The 19411-nt window shown below is 40.3% G+C and overlaps 1 protein-coding gene across 1 annotated transcript; it reads left to right on the forward strand.

Moving 5' to 3' along the window:
• The first annotated feature begins 20 nt into the window (after positions 1 to 20).
• On the forward strand, positions 21 to 17670 carry SLC30A4 (solute carrier family 30 member 4). The gene is made up of 7 exons (XM_027644259.1): positions 21 to 591; positions 5378 to 5524; positions 10765 to 10918; positions 11653 to 11884; positions 12179 to 12284; positions 14536 to 14670; positions 15315 to 17670. The coding sequence occupies exons 1-7, from the start codon at positions 201 to 203 to the stop codon at positions 15467 to 15469; spliced, it is 1320 nt and encodes a 439-aa protein (XP_027500060.1). The 5' UTR covers positions 21 to 200; the 3' UTR covers positions 15470 to 17670.
• Positions 17671 to 19411: the final 1741 nt, after the last annotated feature.

The raw sequence follows: 19411 nt of genomic DNA on the forward strand, positions 1-19411 counted from the left end.
GCCGGTGTGCGCCGGGCGTGCCGGAGCCCCGCGCCGCGTTCCGGGCGGCCTGCGCAGGGCCCCGCGGGCCGATGTAGGGGACATGCCCTGACGGGACGAGGAGCGGTCGGGCGCCGCCTGCCAGGGCACAGCTGCGCCAGCGGAGCCGCCCGCGGCGGGTCGGCCGCGCACGGGCGAGGGCCCCCCCGGGCACCGCCGCGATGGCCGGGGCCGGGCTCTGGGCGAGCATCAAGTCCCTGCTGCGGAGGGGTGAGGACCCGCTGTTCCTGAACGACTCCAGTGCCTTTGACTTCTCGGACGAGGTGGGCGATGAGGACTTCCCCAGGTTTAACAAGCTGCGCGTGGTGGTGGCGGATGACGGGTCGGAGGCGGCCCCGGAGACGCCGGTGAACGGGGCACCGCCGGGGCTGCCGTCCGACGACGAGTCCCTGCTGGAGCGGGACATCGCCCTGCGCAGCGCCCGGGCCGGCCGGCCGGACCCCTGCAGCGGCTGCAGCAGCCGGCGGGAGCGCTCCAAGCAGAGGAAGGTGAAGAAGCGGCTGGCGCTCGCTGCCATCCTCTACCTCCTCTTCATGACCGGGGAGCTCATAGGTGAGTCGGGGGCCCTTTGTGCCATCCCTTGGGCGCGGTGCCTCACAGGCTGTTAACGCTGCTCCGGCCTTGGCTTGAAGTATTTACTGAGAGAAACCATCAGTCCTTTAGAGAAATCAGAGACATTAGCAGCACGTTCAGAGTAGTGAGAGAGAATGAAGTCCAACCTGTATTTTCAATGAAAAAATTTGCAACTTCCCTTGCCCTAATCTGTCACCAAATATGTGAAATATGCATAAAATATGTATTCTTTTGTATGTTTAATGGCTTTTTATTTCTCCTTGTAAGTTTCTCCTATAAGTTTCTAAGGTGTTTTTAACAAAGGAGAAGGAGAATGAGCAATTTCATTCTCAGTATTGTTCAGTTACTTCCATAAAATTTCGCTGTGTTTGCAATATGAGAAGAGGGAAATACACCAGATTCAGCAATACACAGTTACTTAGAACTGAAAAGACGTGTCCTGAGCTATCAATAGCAATCCAGTGAAGAAGCCACTCTCTGGACAACCTCTTGATCTCCTTCTGTGCTCTGGACTAGCATGTGCTCCATCCAGACATAAATCATACACAGTCAATTAAAGTAATAGATATTTTAATACTTCCCATTGCAAAATATAAGAGGTACCAAGTAGTTGGATTAAATTATTTGTGGGTTTTGTTTGTTAGTACTTGCAGAAGTATGGTGGGTTTTTACCTGAAAATGAGTTCCTGTATAAGTACCTGATTGTCGTTGGTCAGAAGAATGAATCTTGTGCTCAAGCTCAGCTTTTATTGCTCCCTCCTAATGGCTCACAACCAGGTGCTGTGCAGGTGGAGGAAAACCTGTGAGTTATACAGCAGTCTGTACCCAACAACTGCTTTATCCAGCAGGCTTGTTGCAGGCTTGCAGCATAGGCTTGGAATAAAATTCAATGTGAAAGCCCCTGGGATACATAGAATAGCTGTTAAATGTCATCCCTTTGCCATTATCTAATAATTTTTACAAAGTTTAATATTTATCTTTTAATCTCTGTTCATTTACCAGTATGCATGTCTTGTTACTATCTGTCTTTTGGGTACATCCATGCCATTCAGTGCAAGTGTCTGCTCGGTGGGACTCAGCCTCCTGAAGAATGCTTAAATGTTCCCATGTACTGTCCCCTGATTTGGAGTCGTGGGGACCATTATGCAGTGCCAGTACGTTCATATGTATGTTGAGCCAGGTCTCTCTGTAGCAATTAATTGCTTTTAAATTGCTTTAATTTCAGCATTCAAGTCTAAATCAGATCTAATCAGATTAATTATTTACCATTCACAAAAAGAAAAAAAAATGTAATCATAAAAACTGTCTAGAAGTGAAGAACGGAGATGCCTCAGGTATAGTAACATGGGACCTACACCCCCCTGCTCCACAGCTATGCAGTTTTGGTCAGTTGTTTGCTCATGTGAAGTGAACTCATGCTCTTGGATGCTTGTCCTAGGACAGCTCTGAATTATGTTTTTAAGACAAACTTGTATGAGATGGCTAGGAAGCAAAATAGGGGATAAATAATGCCATTTTTCCTACAGCTGTAGGAAAAAAAATCCTTAGGAGAAATGTTCTGTTTTTCAGAGAGAGACCAGAATACTGTGTCTGCACCAGTTTTATTTGGGGCCTTATTTCAGGAATGTGGGTTAATGGAAAAAAAGGGGTTTTGTCCTTCAGCATATCTCAGTGTGTGGTTAGTCATTAATAACACTGCCACAATACATCAGCTTATCATGGATAAGGTGCTTCGTGCCAGCCCTGTTGTGGGGATTTGGCTGAATGCCTGCACTTGCCCCCTGGCTCCATGCTTTTTCTCTGGCTGAGGTTTTGGTTCAGCATGAACTCAGGTTAATTTGATAAGTAACAGTGTTGTATCTTAGATGTAGACACCCTTTAACCTGAGAATGATGTTATTTGGTTTTATTTATACCAATACCAGAGTTTTGATGTACACTGAACTTAGTTCCTCTGAAGGGCCTCTTGCTGAATAATATGTCTGTGCTGTTGGCATGTTGATGCTGAACTCACTGAGTGTGTGTTTGGGGCTTTGGGTCTGATTCACACTGTTGTAGACCTCTCCATAGCTAGTGCAGGGAGAGCTCTGAAAAAAATAGATATTAACAGTAATAAAACTCTCTCATCACTGTCACATCTCCCATAGAGTCAGGGTGGTGGATTTGTCTGTACAAAGCATTAGTGCTGTAGTGAAGGCTTGTCCTCCTCAGGTGCTTTTGCCACCCCTGTTTCGTTCTTTGGGCACAGAATCAGAGAGCACTGAGGCCAGACCCATAAAATAGTCAGGCATCCATCTTCCACAGAGAATAAATAGAGGGCTTGAGTGTCTCTGTACTTTTGTGGATCTCGACCTGAATGACTTGTCAATAGGGCAAGTAATCAGCAGCAGAAGAGTAACTAAAGATAGAGCCCTCGAGTCCTGGGTCAGTGCCCTACTTGTTTAATTTCTTTCACTCCAGCCCTGTGATGTGTTCTGTCTGGTTGGTTTCAAATTTTGGAACTTTATGAATTGATCTAAAGCTCAGGTATTTGGGAAATTCTGTTTGATCATATAGGATGTTTTAACTGACTTCTTTCTATGACCTTTGACAGATTTGAGTTTCTGAGAAAAAGACAGAAGGCCCTCTCAGACAATTAATTCGTTCAGTAAAAATCTTTCTGCTGTCTGTTACTAATGTCAGGATGAAGGAAATCTTATTTCAGCAGCTTTTTTTTGTGAAATCTTGATTGGCATATTTTTTTCAAAGGGGAGCCAAGCTCATTACTCCAGCCTATCTCAGTGTTTGTTGTTTAATTTGATGAACAGTCAGGTAAAAACTTACACTTTGTGGAAACCATTTTGCATCAAGAAAAGAAAATCATACCACAAAACCTAGTTAGCTTTTCTGACAGGGTTTTGATGTTTTCAGCTATGTTTCAGGATTTTTAATTGATTGTCCATGAGAAGAACTGCTGTCCTTCACAGGTCACTGAAAACAGTGGTGAACCATCAAGCTGTCTATTTGTAAAGGTTATACATGTCTTTTTTTCTAAGTTGCCAATTGTGTTTAAATAGCCCCTAGGCAGTACCTTTAACCAAGAAATGAACTTTTGGGAACAGAGAACCTTTGATTTCAGAATTCAATAAATGTCAATAATGTTTTCTTAATCCACATGCTGCATTATGATACCTGAATTCCTTCTTTATCATTTTATTTTGAAAGGCTTTAAAGGTGAGAGGCTGGCTGAAATAGAATTGACGCACCTTGGACTGAAGTGATTCTCAAAATTAATACTTATGAATTAACATACATACTGTAAATAATGATACGTGTAAACTGCTGAACTGAATATCTTTAGAAATAAATTGTTTTTTCTTTTCTGTTGATTATAAAAGAGGCTGAGTTGTACTTTTCTAAGTATTTTTTTTTAAATTATGTGAGAACACAAACTAATTCAGAAAGGAAAGCTGTAACTCATTTTACTCAAAAAGCCACTGAATTGCTAAATCTTAAAAACTCATTGTTTTTGAGCTGTGATGGCCTTTTGGAGAAATTCAGAAGAAGAATTTGACTTAGGATGGGAACTGGTTGAAATGTGGTGTATTTGTAGTTTCCCACAGTACAGCAACACTACAGCAGCAGCCGTGCTGTGTGTGTTTGGCTGGGGAGGAGAGAGTAGCCCTGTCTGCAGGTGTACACATACAAACACTCACAGCCACACACACAGGTTTTATGATCTTAAAAACAAAGTTGTGAATTCCTCTTTGCCATTTCCTCGTGGTCAGCCTCTTCACTAAGACAATCTTAATTGTATATAAAGATTGCTTTATTTGAAATGTTAGTTGGAGCCTCAAGCCTGCCAAATGGCACCCAAATGGCACACCAGCTGCATGCTTCACTTGGTACAAATTTACAGGCTGAATGACAATCTCAAGGTAAAAAGAGAAACCTAATCATAACTGAGCTGACACTGAAGATGTGATCTTTTCTGAGAAAATGGGCTTACCTTCAAGCATATGGAAGACAACACAGTCTGTCCTTGATTCCCCTTTGGATAAGGGATACTTAAGAGAGAGGTGCATTGTTCAAATCTCTCACCATCCAATAGTGGCATTAGCAATTGAATTGGAACAAAGATATTAACCTTTGATCTTGGGTTATTTGTCTCAATGCAGCTCATAATTACAAGAAAAAAATTATGGTAATAAATAACAAAGAAGAGTGCTGTGCAATTGAAAGTCATTGCATGCAATAGATATTGGCAGAACTCACACAATCCTGCCAGGACAGGGAATAATGAAGGTTAAAAGGTATTTTAACAAAAATAGAAAGGGGGCAGGGTAAATTTCCTTTTTATTGAGTCTTTGGACTTGTGTCTCTGTTCTGAAATATCACAATGTTTGACAGAGGTAGTTTAATAAAAGGATTGGTTGATTAAACACATGTGCAGTAATATATAGAGGAAAGATACAAAACTATTTTGGGCCTCATCTTGCACAGGTTATTATGCAAGTAGTCTCTGTGAGAATAACAGGAGTGAATCCTTTTTATGTTACTCTTAATAGAAAGCACACTTGACTGCACTTTTAACTATGGTAGCTTTAAATTACAGCATGGCATTTTGCTTGTAATAGCAAACCCCCCCCATTTAGTGATTATAAGATGGGCTCTCCTGCACTTAATGCACTGTTCTGAAAATAAATAACTGTCAGCTGTGCCAAGAGGATATTATCTGGAATAATTAAAAATGTTGTGTGTCCTGACTTTTCCAATTTCGTTTTCAGGTGGCTATGTTGCTAACAGTCTAGCAATTATGACAGATGCACTTCACATGCTAACTGACCTTAGTGGTATTATTTTGACCCTGCTTGCTCTCTGGCTGTCTGCAAAATCTCCAACAAAGAGGTTCACTTTTGGATTTCATCGCTTAGGTATGTAGATATCAGATTTTGCTGTTAAAGAGTATTTTAAGCAACAACTGTAAAGATCAGCAAATTCTAGAAGAATAAGTAACTAGAAAGAAAGTAGCAGCAAACCTAAGAGTTGCTTTAACACCCTGACTCTTAATGCCTTTTCACTGGCCGTTGTGGATATACTACATAGCTAGTATTACCACAAGGGAATAGATAAAAAACCCTCGTGGCTAAAAGTTTGACGGCAGAGTTTCATTCACTGGGAGCAGGATGAGTCTGTTCATTTCTCTGGAACTAGGACTTGCCAGAATCAGAGTTAAATTCTGAATGCTTGATTCATCTTTATCTTAAAGAAGAAGGTTGGAGAATTGGATACATGATCACATGGTGACTGCCTGCAAATTAACCATGGCCTAAAATGTTTAAAAAGGGTTCAGAGGAGGGAAACTGTTCTGAGTGAGAACAAGGGTGGCTGCAGAGCTGTGTTTTACAGCCTGTCCATAGTTAATGGGCTGTTGCATCAGCCCAGGCCCCTGTGCACCTTTGTGCTTTGGAACTGAGGCTGCTGAGCAAAAGAGGGATACAGTCTTTGTACTCACTGCTGTACCACTGTTACTGCTCCTGTGACACACTGAGGAGCTTGTTGATGTAGGAGCTGTGCACATCAGTCTGTTGTTGTTCACAACAGATTATTGCCAGTGCCCAGGATTTATGAAGTCTTGTTGACTTCAGCAGAATTGTGACACGGAAAAAGGTCTTATTCAATGTGAAAAATGACATTTTAATCCAGAACTAAAAAGTTATGTAGAACATATTATTAGAGAGCTGTGCCCTGCCCGAAGTCGCATACATCATTCCTCTTGCATTCCCCAAACCACACAAAGCTGAGGTCAAAATGTCCTGTGGTTTGCAATACAGCAAGTTATTTAACCTCTGCCTGGTTTACGTGTCTGTAAAAAGAAGTATAAACAGAATTATGAACTAAACCTTGGAAGGGTATTTTCAGGATTCATTACTTCATGTTTGGAAATGTAATGATGATACAGGGTGTTTTCATGTGGTTGTGAATCTGATATAATAATTCACAACATACAGCTGCAGGTCTTGTAGACATTTTATCAAAATCTTCAAAGCTTTATTTTTCATGAAATAGATAATTTCTGGTGTCACATTTTCTACCCGTGCCCTATACATTCTATAGAATACATTTTTCAAGGAATTTCAGTCTTATGTAGTCATTATTTGCAATTCTTATTTTGGCTGCTAGAACAGCAGTAGAATTCAACAACTCCATCACTCCTTGTCATTTGTCATCAGTTAGTCACTAATGCATGAATGCATAACTCTGTACACTAGCAAAGCTCTTTGGGGCTTTAGCAAGAAAGCATTAGCAATGCCAGCATTTCCCATTACAAACTTTTCTTTCATGAAGTTTTAATTTTGCCATAGGAGCTTCCCTAATACTGAAACCTGACCTTGCAGGTAGGCCCCTGGCATTTGCTCATACTCTCCAGAAGGATGTTTGCTAGCATTTATACATACTTTAACCCTATTTCAAAATCATTTGAGTAGTTTATATGTCTTTGTAACTTTTCTAAAACCAAATAGCACATAAATTAAAGATACCATGGCCTAGCTTAAAACAGGAGTTTATCTTGGGAAAAAGAAAAGAAACTTACTTAACCATTAAAATCTTTTTCAGTTCTGTAATTTTTCACTGACTTTTCAATTAATTTGCAAGCACAAATCCCTGAGGATTCCTGCCATCTCATTTTCTATATCTCTTTTTCTTGTCATTTTACTGCCAGGAAAAGTACTGACCAGACTGATCCAGTGGTGGTCCATGGGCTCAGTCTGGCCAGTAAAATTAGTTTGTGTTGCCTACCATCTTGTCCCTGGGAGAAGCTACAGGGAGCAGCCTCTCAGTTCTGCAACAATTATTCCTTTTCTGCTGCCCAGTCCAGTAGGTGGTCAAAGACTAGAACAGGTTGTGGAGTGTCCACAGCTGGAAAACCACAAAACCCTGCTGGAAGGAGCCCTGAGCAACCTGCTGGAGTTTCCCTCCTCTGAGCAGGACTACACAGTTCCCAGGGGTTCCTTTCTACCTCAGCTATTGTGCTGAGTAGCAGCAGTGCCACTCTCTCTGGAGGAGGAGGAGGTTTAGGGCCTGGGGCTGAGGGGGGAGAGTTTCTGTGGCTGTAGTAAGGAAGAGGAAGCAGGTAAAACTCTACCAGGGACCTCCAAAGAAGATGAGATGGTTCAAAATTGCTACACAGAGTTTTTTTAAAAATCCCATTTGTGAAATTTATATGCCTGGTTTTAGGCATCCAGTCTGAATGCCATGGCCTGGGGGCCCAGTTTCACACATCAGTGAATGCTGGCAGTGGAACAAAGCAGTTTCTAGGGTATATCCTTGCTGTAACACATTTTCCCAAATAACCTATATGTAAGAAGCTTGTCAGCAAATAATATCATTTCAACAATAGCTTAAATTCCATGTGAGAGATGTTAAAACATGACAGAATGTTAAAAATAGGGTACAGATTGGGCATCTGTCACAGAAAAAGATGTGGAGTGTTTGTTTAAAGCTGGGAATATATGCAAGATCTGTCTCATCACTGACCTGCTTTACATTAAGTTCAAGATAATCCACACGTACAGTAGGCATGAGAACATTCTAATGAACAATGTTTCTGGTATTCATTATCATTTTTCTTGTAGAATGATGAATTTTCAAACTTGTTCCCGTAAACATTGCTTGGTAAAGACAACAGACCTATTACTTGTCTAGTCAAATTCCAGAGGGAAGTTAGTACTAGTTTTCATTTATTTGAATTCTCTTTGGATGCGCATTATGTATGCTCCATCTTCAGTTTTATTCCATTCTCAGTGGTGAAAATGAGGCTGACAGATTCAGGAATGGGTTAGAAAAGTGAAGACAAAGAAATGGAAATTGCAGTCACGTCTGAAAAGGATTGTATTCTTGAAGGCAAAAGTAGTTCTGTTTCACCACCAAGTGTAGATACCTTCTTTTCAGCAAGACACCGAGCAGATTTAAGCATAGATACGGAACCTGGCACTTTTCCATTGCTGCAGAGACAATGTTAGTAATGACAGAATCAGCCAGTCCACTGAGCCAGTGCACAGTTCATTTCACAAGAAGTGAAAGATCTCAGCACAAATGTTCAATGCTGACACGACAGTGACTGTGGAAGGCCCTGCAAGGAAAACACTGACTTCCATTGCAGAAAACATGGGTTTAGATTGTAGAAGCACTATATGTTATTTCTCTGGTAAATGGTAATGTGCTATGGCTTCAAAAGTTTTTTAAAAAGCATTCTGGAAAACCTTCTAAGCAATGTATTGTGTATTTTTAAGGCTGTTGCCCTGAGTAATCTGCCACCTTTGTAAAGAAGGCTGCCACTTATACAGATATTTCCAGGATTTTCAGGTTGCTCTGAAATCATCTGAGACAGTTGCCTTTCAGAGCCTTGTTACTGCCTGGTAGTGCTGGTACTTGTCCAGGCACTGACACACCACCCAGCAGCTGAATGCATTGGGGTGAGTTTCTCCTCCCATAATGATGTTAAAAATTCAGTGTATGGATCAAGTGATTTTCGTGATATTAAAATGCTGGTATAGCTGCATGGGTCTTTTTATGTCATATTCAATAAATAAAATTAAAACACTTCTGTGTTAGAAGTGACATTTTCTGCAGTAACCAAAGTTGGTTACAAAATCTACATGCTGACAGATTCAAAGTGGAGGGAGAAGTGAGGCAATTCTCAGATGAGTATTCTCAGAGCTGTGCTATAGCCAAGAGCAGAATTTTGCCCTTACTGGGGAATAAATCAGGGCAACATGTGTGGACCTAAGGGGAAGAACAACCATTAAAATTTCAAGTAAATTAATTCTAACTCTGATCTTTGAGTTCACACAGGAAGGCTGAGGTCCCAGTGATCCATCTGGCAAGTGACAGTAATGAGCATTATACATAATGATTACAGATTACTCAGGCATGGCTGCAGATTTGCATGCAGTACAATGGAGTGAGCATTAAGGTCTTCCCAGTGCTTTTTGCAAAGCCCTATATTAACTTGCTTATAACTGAGACAGTTGTTAACTGGGCCAGTGTTTTCTCTCTCAGCTATCTTGCCTTTTTTTTTTTTTTAAAACTTCAGTTTCAGCAGGGTAATAATTTTAAGCTAGAGGGTAAAAGTATGTTTATGATAAAATGAATCTAGTGACCCATTTAGGAATATCTGTATTCTTTGTGGTAAGACCTTAAAACTGTAGTGTAGACTCATCCTCCTCAGGTTTATGTATGCTGTTACCAGCCCAATTTCATGACTGAGGCAAACAGCACAAAAGGTCGTGACCTGTAGAATATTCAGACCTGTTTATCTCACATCTGAACAGCAGGAACCTTGTAGAGAGCTCTCACCACTTTTCACAGATGTCAATGGCAGTGGAAGGTGCAGTGCAGTCAAATAATTAGGAGTTTTTATTAACTTTCTAATTTTATCTTTATATATTTCCTTTCAAAAGTCCCTGCTGATCAGATAAAATTCCTACACCAAAATATTGGTCATAATGCTCTTACTTTTGTGAAATATGAATATTTGATAAATATTAGATAATGTTAAAACAGCATATCACACCAATAGAGATACTAACATTCAGCAATCCTTTGTAGCTGAAATCTGCAATAGGTAATGTGTATGTTTAGAAGCTTAGGACTGTCGTGTCTGACAAGTTTGTACTGTTCAGTTTCTTTATCTTTTTATAATTTCTTCTCCATCCTAAATACAAAAGAATATATAAAAGTCATTTCTAAATCCGGCTTAAAACTGTGGACACTTGAAATCAGGCCTTCTCTTATTTGTAGGTGTGTTGGTGATGTTTGAGATCACCTGTCCTCCTCTCCCGTGGGCACGGCCTTTGCCTGCAGCTTCTCAGGCAAATGTTCTGGCTTGTCTGAGGAAGTCAGGGTCATCACCTCTGCAGAAGTTTTCAGAGAAGACATAGTTTGAGGGATATACTGATGGCAGGAAAGCATGAAGGAGTTGATGAGAACAAACTCCATTTGTTAATCCTACTTTACAAGTGTTATTTACCGCTAAACATGTTAGTTTATAGTAGGTTTTATAATACTCATAAAATCGTTAAAATGATTAAGGCTCTGTCCATGTTCTAATTTGGAAACAAAAATAGATCTGAGACACATTTTTATAATGTTGTTTCCTTTCTTTTTGCAGAAGTACTGTCAGCCATCATTAGTGTATTGCTGGTCTATATCCTTATGGCATTCCTCTTGTATGAGGCTGTTCAAAGAACTATCCATATGGACTATGAAATAAATGGTGATATCATGCTGATCACAGCGGCCGTCGGTGTTGCAGTTAACTTAATGTAAGATCTCCCCTTCTCTCCATTAACACTCATAAATGTATTTCTGAATAAGCTGCTAATTCATTCATGGCCTGTAACTTTTCCCATGTAACTTTCCCATGGGATGTAATTTTGCTGGACCTCTTAAATTTCGTAAAAAAGACAAGAAATTATGCTGAGTGTTACTTTTTCAATTATTTCGTTTAAACTGAAAGGAAAAAAGCAACAAAATATTAAGCTATTAGAGAGCATCCAAAAGAGGGCAATCAAGATGGTGAAGGGCTTTGAGGGGAAGCCAAGTGAGGGACAGCTGAGGGCACTTGGTCTGTTCAACCTGGAGGAGACTGAGGGGAGACATCATTGCAGTTACAACTTCCTTGTGAGGAGAAGAGGAGGGGCAGGCACTGATCTCTGCTCTGTGGGGACCAGAGACTGGACCCAAGGGAATGGCCTGAAGTTGTGTCAGGGGAGGTTTAGGCTGGACGTTAGAAAAAAGGTTCTTCAACCAGAGGGTGACTGGAACAGGCTCCCCAGGACAGTGGTCACAGCACCAAGGCTGCCAGAGCTCAAGATGTGTTTGGACAATGCTCTCAGGCACAGGGTGTGATTCTTGGGGATGGTCCTGCGCAGGGCTCAGAGTTGGACTTGACAATCCCTGTGGGTCCCTTCCAACTGGGCATATTCTGTGAAAACCCACCCACACGCCCAACTCTAAAAACCTGTTTCTTGGAGTGCTTTTCTTGTTTCTCTTTCAGAATGGGGTTTTTGCTGAATCAGTCTGGCCACCTTCACTCTCACTCGCACTCCCACCCTCACTCTCATGTACCTCAGTCGAGCTCTCCGAGCACAGCCCACGGCAGTGGCCATGGACATGGCAGTGGCCATGGACACAGCAGCCTTGCTGTCAGAGCAGCATTTGTACACGCCCTGGGGGACCTGGTACAAAGTATTGGAGTGCTCGTGGCTGCCTACATAATACGCTTTAAGGTAAGGAATGGCTGCTCTTTGAGGCAGCGTGGAATTCTTTTAACTTAAACTCCAGTGATTAAATTAAAAAGGGGTCTGTTATTATAAGTATGAAAAATATCTGTGATATTTTATTATAAGCTTCATACATTTATGTGAAATAAGCAAAACTATCTCTACTACATATTTTATAACTATTCGAACAAAAAAAATTCATAGAAATTGAAACTAGAACTAACTGCATTTTCTGAGTCACATTTTTGTAAGTGAGCTTATTTTCATACATTCTTTAACACTGTGGAGTTTCTCTTGCAGCCAGAATACAAGATTGCTGATCCTATATGTACATATGTATTTTCCATACTGGTGGTTTTCACAACAGTTCGAATTCTCTGTGACACGGGAGTTATTATTCTGGAAGGTAAGATCTGTGCACAGTCTGCAGTACTTTACGTGTCAAATACCAGACAGCACTGGCACTTTTTTGACATCGCAGTCACCATTTCTAAGTGGATTGTGCCTGGAGATCTGTTTGTCTTGCTGCTGCTTAGTCTGTTGGTTCTTTACGGCTCATCTGAATTGCTGCAGTGTTCGGGTGTGTTTGTCCTCTGCCAGAATGACACAAGTCCTGCCTGTGCTCCCACTTTGCCATCAGGAGGTGGGGAAGTGAAATACATACAACTTGCTTGTGTGTCTGCAGCGGCTCTCAGCTGAACCAAGTGAACCTTTGCCCAGACTCAGTTCTACACTTTCACTTCAGTTACTTGTGAGGCTGAAGTGGATGTGGATGTGTGTAAAAGGAGGAATCAAGCTTGGACCAAATGGCTGGACAGGTGGTTCACCTCTGTCCTGTCTTCCCCTTTTCCACGAGTGCCTTTGTGTTACTTGCGTGCTTCTGCTGTTACCATAGGGGAAGCTACAAGTAAAGAGTGGTGTAAAAGAAGAAATAAAATAGGGGAGAAAAACCTGAACATAGGCTAAAGAATCTTATCTCACGCAGAGGGAAAGATGCCAGCAACATTCTTTGCTTTATTGTAGCTTACCTGCCAACTCTTACTGCTTGATCTAGTGCTCTTACTTTATGAAAGTGAAGATATTAGGGTTGGGAGAAAAATGCTAGGTTTTAGCTGTACCTTCCTAGCTGTCTCAAGTGAATTACTGCTGACTTTACTTTTATTATGTTACGAGGTTAAATCAGAAAACTCAGAATCTTCACTCAAGTGCATTTGCTGTCACTTAGGATTAAAAAAAAAAAAAAAAGTAACAAAATGGAAGTTCACTGAGAAGGCAAAACCAATGAAATTTGCTCAAGAATCCTTAATTAGCTCCAAGACAATAGCTCAGATTTGGCTGCAGAAAACAGATAAGACAAACTAATGATGTATCAGATGCTGTGAGTTGTTGCTGTTTGCATAGGTATCCCAGCGGTCATAAAAATCCCCTATTAATGATGTTATTAAAAGTGATGATACATGGGCTTTATGCATGGCAGGGAATTTTTCCAACTCAAATTCAGGATCTCCAGAGAATGGACTTGCATTTATATTGGAAACTACTTCAAGGTCCTTGAAATTGGTCCTTTTGGTATCAATTTCAACTTAAGTTTCATCATTAGACCAGGAATACTAAATTAAAACATTAAATAGCTTTCTAACACAAACAATGAGATTCTAGCTTTTCATAAAGATTTATAAAGCAGAATGGAAGTTTGTCAAGAGCATGATGTAGATATGAGGATTTAAGTCTGTGTTTCCTGGGAAAAAGGAAGCTGTACAAATAATACCAGGCAGTTATTTATCAGATAAATAACTTTCGATGGTCTCCATGGGAATGAAAATTTTGTTTCATATGAGACAGTCCTAGACACAGAACTTTCAAAAGAGATGGTACTGGAACTAACATAATTTAAAAGAAAGTAAGGCATCAGGTTTGGAGAAATCATGCAAAAAATGAAGAAATTTGAGAAGCAAGTATATATAAAGAAACTCCATAAAACTGGAAGATAAACAGTAAAAAGCTTTTATAGAAATAAAACTATTCAGAGTTTATTCAGTCTGTTTGTATTAGTTTTTGACCCATGTTGATCATCTAGAATTTTGATTTTGCCCTTTGTATAGATCAAGGGTGGTGGTGGGAAGCTATAGAGGTGCTGCAACTACTGAAAATACCAAAAGGACTTGATCAGAGCAGTCAGTGATTTGCAGAGGTGACACCCTGTAAGATGAAGTCCTGTGAGTTAATGTTGCAGATGGATTACTGTCAGCATGTGAACATCATACCAATTACTTGAAGAGAAGTTTCAGGAGACAGGCCCTGGTGTTTTTTTTCCTATATTCTGACCTTAGAGTCTGGTTGAAGCAGTTACTTGGGGTTAGAAGCTACAGTAAAGTTGTCTACAAAAGTACATAATTCCAAGGGATCTAATGCTGGCTGTTGCCAGAGAGTGGATTCCGGGCAGGACAAATTACATTTGAGACAGCACTGGAGTTCCCATTCAACTTCTGTGTCCATACAGGCCAATTTCCATATTATTTTCTGCTAACAACATGGAAGTTACTTATTGCTTCCAACAGCATAAATTCTATGGTTTTTTGGCATTGAGTACTGTCATGAAAGGCCACTGAGAGTTTCCAGAAGACAGAATTAATTTTATCTCTTGTTTGGAATCACAGGAGTTCCAAGGCATTTAAACGTGGACCGAATCAAGGAAGACTTGATGAAAATTGAAGATGTTTATTCTATAGAAGATTTAAATGTTTGGTCTCTCACTGCAGGAAAAACAACTGCCATAGTCCACTTGCAACTAGGTAAGCTGCTGTATAGCATAATTCTAAATTAAATGTAAGTGTAGGAAAACCCCCACCACTTCCTCTTCATATTGTTATCTAAGTTGAACAAAGAAATATTATTCTGGGGGTTTGTACAGTGAGGAATAAAACCTCTTTGCCCAGAAAGACGTAGTGTAACTGAAAATTGTGCAAATAAAATACATTCATACCAAAACATCCAGTACAGATTCTCTGGGTAGGGGTAAAAAAGCAACACACAGTTTTTCCTCAGAAGTTCTCTCACTTACCTAGGGAAAGAAAAGGGGAGGTTCTAACGTGGAACAATCTGACATGTGAAAAACAAATGTTTTGCCAAAACATATGCTGATTTACACATCGAACTATACCATGAATATTAATCCTTAGTGAGAAAGCTCAGGTTTTGGGGGGATGGTGTCTAACACGTACAGTTTTACCAAGAGTTGAATCTAGTTGGAGAATATAGACCTAAAAGTGTAAAATAATAGAGAGAGAGTACATAGTGACCACAGAACAACATTAAACTAATAAATGAGCGTGAACAAAGATTATTGTAGTTGGTAACACTGTGATACATTTGAGAACAGGTGGATTGTCTGAGTTTCTTAGATAGTGAATTTATTATAATTTTCTTAATTTTCCAGTTCCTGGTAGTTCATCTAAATGGGAGGACGTTCAGTCCAAGGCCCGACACCTGCTGCTGAACACCTTTGGAATGTACAAGTGCTCTGTCCAGCTCCAGAGTTACAAACAGGAAATCAGCAAAACCTGCGCAAGTTGTCAGAGTTCCAGTGCCTAATTTCATATGTTTTGGGAACTGCTGCCTTATTCTTTACCTTGTAGTCAAAGACTGAGAGCAATAAATGCAAAATGAAAATTCTCAAATAGTAACCATGAATATGTGGCTTTGTACCATGGGACATGCAGCAGGGAGAACTGGTGCTGCAGAAAGTGCAGTGGTTGCCCTACAGAATGTGTGTTTTACTCTCTCCCTCGTACTGATTTATTCAATTTATTATGATTTTGAGACAAAGCTGTTTTCAGATTATTGTTTACAAACTGCAACGTGGCTCTGCAGATACCTCACAAATTACAGTCCAATATTGTCCTTTAATCATTACGTACCACAAAGTACCCGCACTCCAATGGAGCATCAAATATTCAGTATTTCAATCAAAAGTCTCTTAATGCTGACCCTGCCAGGGTTGCACAATATGTCATGATCCCCAAATTCATTATTCAGTATTTTTGCAGTAGTAATTTCCATACAGTATCTTAAACTGGAACGCATACAGTGCTAAGTTGAATTCTTGTGGAAACTGTCCCTTTGGAGACACTGCAAAATACAGAATTTACTGTACCCACACCAGAAAGTTAGCTTTAATCTGGGCATTCAGAGATCCAGACTGGAAGATCTTTGCCCAGACTTGTGGTATTTAACTAGAGACCCAACATTGGACCCAAAGTGTTTTAAGTGACCAGTTATCTTAATGTATTTTAGAATAGGGTTTATACATTAGAAACAGGTTATTTATTTTACAAAGTTTTGACTTGTAAGATGACTTTCTTATAAATAGTCTTGAATGTCTAAACCCATCGATTCACATTAAAAGGCCAGTTGCTTAGCATGCACTCTAATTGTAATTAATAAATGTCCTGTAATTGATCATTTTTCCATGATTGTTTGGTTTTAAAAGAAAAGTCAAATGTTAGAAATGATGCTTGATGTGCAGATGCTCTCCAGTGCAATCTGCAGACATGCCAGAGATGTGCATCCAACAGGAGAGTGGGGAGCAGGAGTTTTAGAGATGCACTGTTCCATCAGTCACGGGTCTCTGACCTTTCCACCTTTGCTCTGAGCACAGCATGGCAGTATCCTGCCAGGAATGCCACTGCAATAGCAGTTCCCACTACTAAGCTCATGAATAAAGCAAAATTCCAAGCAGGCTCAGTAACCTGATGGTGTTGGACAACAATGTCATAACAACCTACAGGGGCAGAAAGGCCTTTTTGTGTTTGTGGAGATGAGGCAGCTGAAAGGACTGTTCATTCATCTGGGCACCTCAGAGTCCCTGAAGCTGAATTGTTTGGCCTCATTGTGGAACCCCTGTACTTTGAATGTACACAAGATATAAATCTTGACACTAAGCTGTCCTACACCTGCAAGCTCAGATTTATGCCTGCTTGTGAAGTCATTGGCATTGAAGGACTTAAGGGCGGCAAGAACACGACCTGCAAAGTTTAGAAGATGGGAAGAACCTGGCTTCAAATATTTTTTTTGTTTATTCTGGACTTTGACCTTTATGCAGAACTTCCACTGACATCAAAAGTAGTTCTCTCTGTGGATCAGAAAGGAAAATTTCCGCCCAGTTATGGATATTGTGATACTCAGCTGTGAATACTTAAGTTGTTTTCTGTTTCTAGAGTTTCACATATTCATCAGGCTGATTTGTACCTGCAATTGGTGGTAACAATCTTGGCTTCTTTTCTTCCCTTTTTGGAGGTAGGGGTCACATGCTGAATTTTTATTGGTTAAAACTGGCAGCACATTGTGAATTTGGACAAAGTGCACGTAACACTGGATGTGTTTGTAACTGTTCTGGCAAGAAATGGGAATACTTGAGTCCAGCATGGGAGCTCAGGCAGCTCAGAGGCAGAGCAGCCCTGTGCTCAGGAAGGTAATGCTGCAATACAAACACTGTCATTAATTAAGCCATATCACAGTTCATGAAAAATGTGCATCCCATCCTTACAAACTCACTGGGAAAAAAAACCAAACCACAAACAACAGGTATTTTGCACATACTAATACTCAAATGGGTTTTAATTAAATTGGGGTTTACAGTTGATGTAATTAGGTGTTGAAGTACAGTAGACATGTATTGTATTTGCAGTTTTTTAATAATTTACTACACATTTGTTTAATTGAAGAAAAAAGCAGAAGTGTGTTGCTTTGTTGTGGGTTTTATGAAAACAATTATTAAACTTCGCATTGTCTTATAAAATATTTATTTGTATTTCTCTCTCTTGTCATCTTTGAATTCTTACAGCAATCTTTGATTCTTATAGCAGCTGTTTTTTGAAATGTCTGAACACTCAACTCAGTGTGGAGATGCTGTATACGGAATTAATTAAGTCTCCCTCTTTAGTCAGGACAGTTTAAATCTTGTTATTTCTCATGCAGTAAATACACTTTTTAAAATATAAACTGATAAACAATGGTGAAGGATCACCATAAAGCAACTGGCAAAACATTCTTGAGACCCTACATTCACCCTCGAGGGGCCTTTGTTACCAAGGTCTGTAGACTGAAAGTTCAGAGAAAAGGCAATAGAAGATGAAATGACACTAAAGAATAAAAGAAGCAGTAACTTTTTATAGATACTGCAAGATCATTCTAAGTATCAGCTTAGAAATAGTCTTTCCAAGGATATGTCCAGCACATCTAGATTATTTCACATGGCTAAGATGATTTACACTCTCCTACGCTGTTTTCTTTCTACCAAATCCTCTGCTTGAAATGAAAAGGCATATACTTGGCAGGACTTCTCTCTAACCAAAAGACTTGGAAGATAGACTTTCCAGAACTAGTATCCCTGCTTTCCAGAGCTGTGATGCAATGCTCTTGCTGACTGAACAAATGAAATCCAGTGAAAATTCTGCCACCTCTGAAAGTCTATACTGGGAGAAGGTTTTTCCTTCCTAAATCTGTGATTGTCACCCATCCTTTTTTGAAGCACAGATAGAGTTTTGATGACAACCTACTCACATGAGTCAGTACAGCATTTTCATATGGAGTAGACTGCAAACCCTCACATCCCACTCTTCTATTCTGAAGTGTCCTTATCCTAAGAAGAAAATTAACAGAAACCTATTTTGTTTCTGAATGTTTTCCTTGCTTAGTGCTGGTTTGTGTTTTTTTTTTTTTTCTTTTAATTGTGTTGACATTTAGTCTTTTCAATACCAGCAGCATTTCTTTCTACACCAGCAGAATTACCATTTAAAATGTCATACCTCAATCTGGTCTTCAATTATTTTACTACTGTACATATCTGCTATTTCTTGCAGAATCACTCCCAACTGGGAGAATGACTAAGAAAAGCAGTAGGCTGGCATTTAAAAGTGATTTTCTGACATAAAACCAAAAAACCCAAAAGACACCCATCAACTGATGAGTGGCAAGTCTTTTGTTCAGGTATTTTGGCAGAATCTCATGAGGACACTGTACTGATGTTGCACAGAGAAGGGCTATTAAGTGTTATTTCTCTCTACAGATACTACAAGAGTATAATAAATGAAAAGAAGTTGTTGGGTAATTAGACATGATACATACTGCAGCAGCTTCCTAGAATCCAATAAACTAGTCCATTGCCAGAGAAGTTCCCTTGGGATCTCAAGGGAAGGGGACAATCTGCTGTAAATACCCAGCTCATTTCCCTCTATCCACCCAAAATAGCATTATCAAGGTCTTTTTCCTTGCTGGTTGCTCCAAGCACATTGCCTTGTTCCAGGGGTTTGCACACCCAAGTCCAATGTTACATTTCACCAGCACTTTGCTTTGTGCCCCCGCTCTCGGCTTCCCTCCCTCTGTTTTCTTGCAGTGTTCTTCCCTCCCCACAGTTTCACTAATAATGTCCAGCTCTCACCCTGTGCACCTGCTGCTTACACGGTCACCAGGAGTTTCTCACACAGCCCCAGGTGTGAAACACACCCCAACAGCTTGCAAGGCCTCTGCTATTCA

The sequence above is a fragment of the Corapipo altera genome, unplaced genomic scaffold (assembly GCF_003945725.1).
Source record: "Corapipo altera isolate COAL_440 unplaced genomic scaffold, ASM394572v1 50, whole genome shotgun sequence".
Taxonomy (NCBI): Eukaryota; Metazoa; Chordata; class Aves; order Passeriformes; family Pipridae; genus Corapipo; species Corapipo altera.

What these genes read in the sequence shown, in the direction of transcription:
- SLC30A4 (XM_027644259.1), top strand. Translation starts at nt 201, where the DNA reads ATGGCCGGGGCCGGGCTCTGGGCGAGCATCAAGTCCCTGCTGCGGAGG. An exon ending in GGTGTTGCAGTTAACTTAAT is followed by an intron (nt 10,919 to 11,652) that starts GTAAGATCTCCC and finishes TTTCTCTTTCAG; the next exon opens with AATGGGGTTTTTGCTGAATC. An exon ending in CATAGTCCACTTGCAACTAG is followed by an intron (nt 14,671 to 15,314) that starts GTAAGCTGCTGT and finishes TTAATTTTCCAG; the next exon opens with TTCCTGGTAGTTCATCTAAA.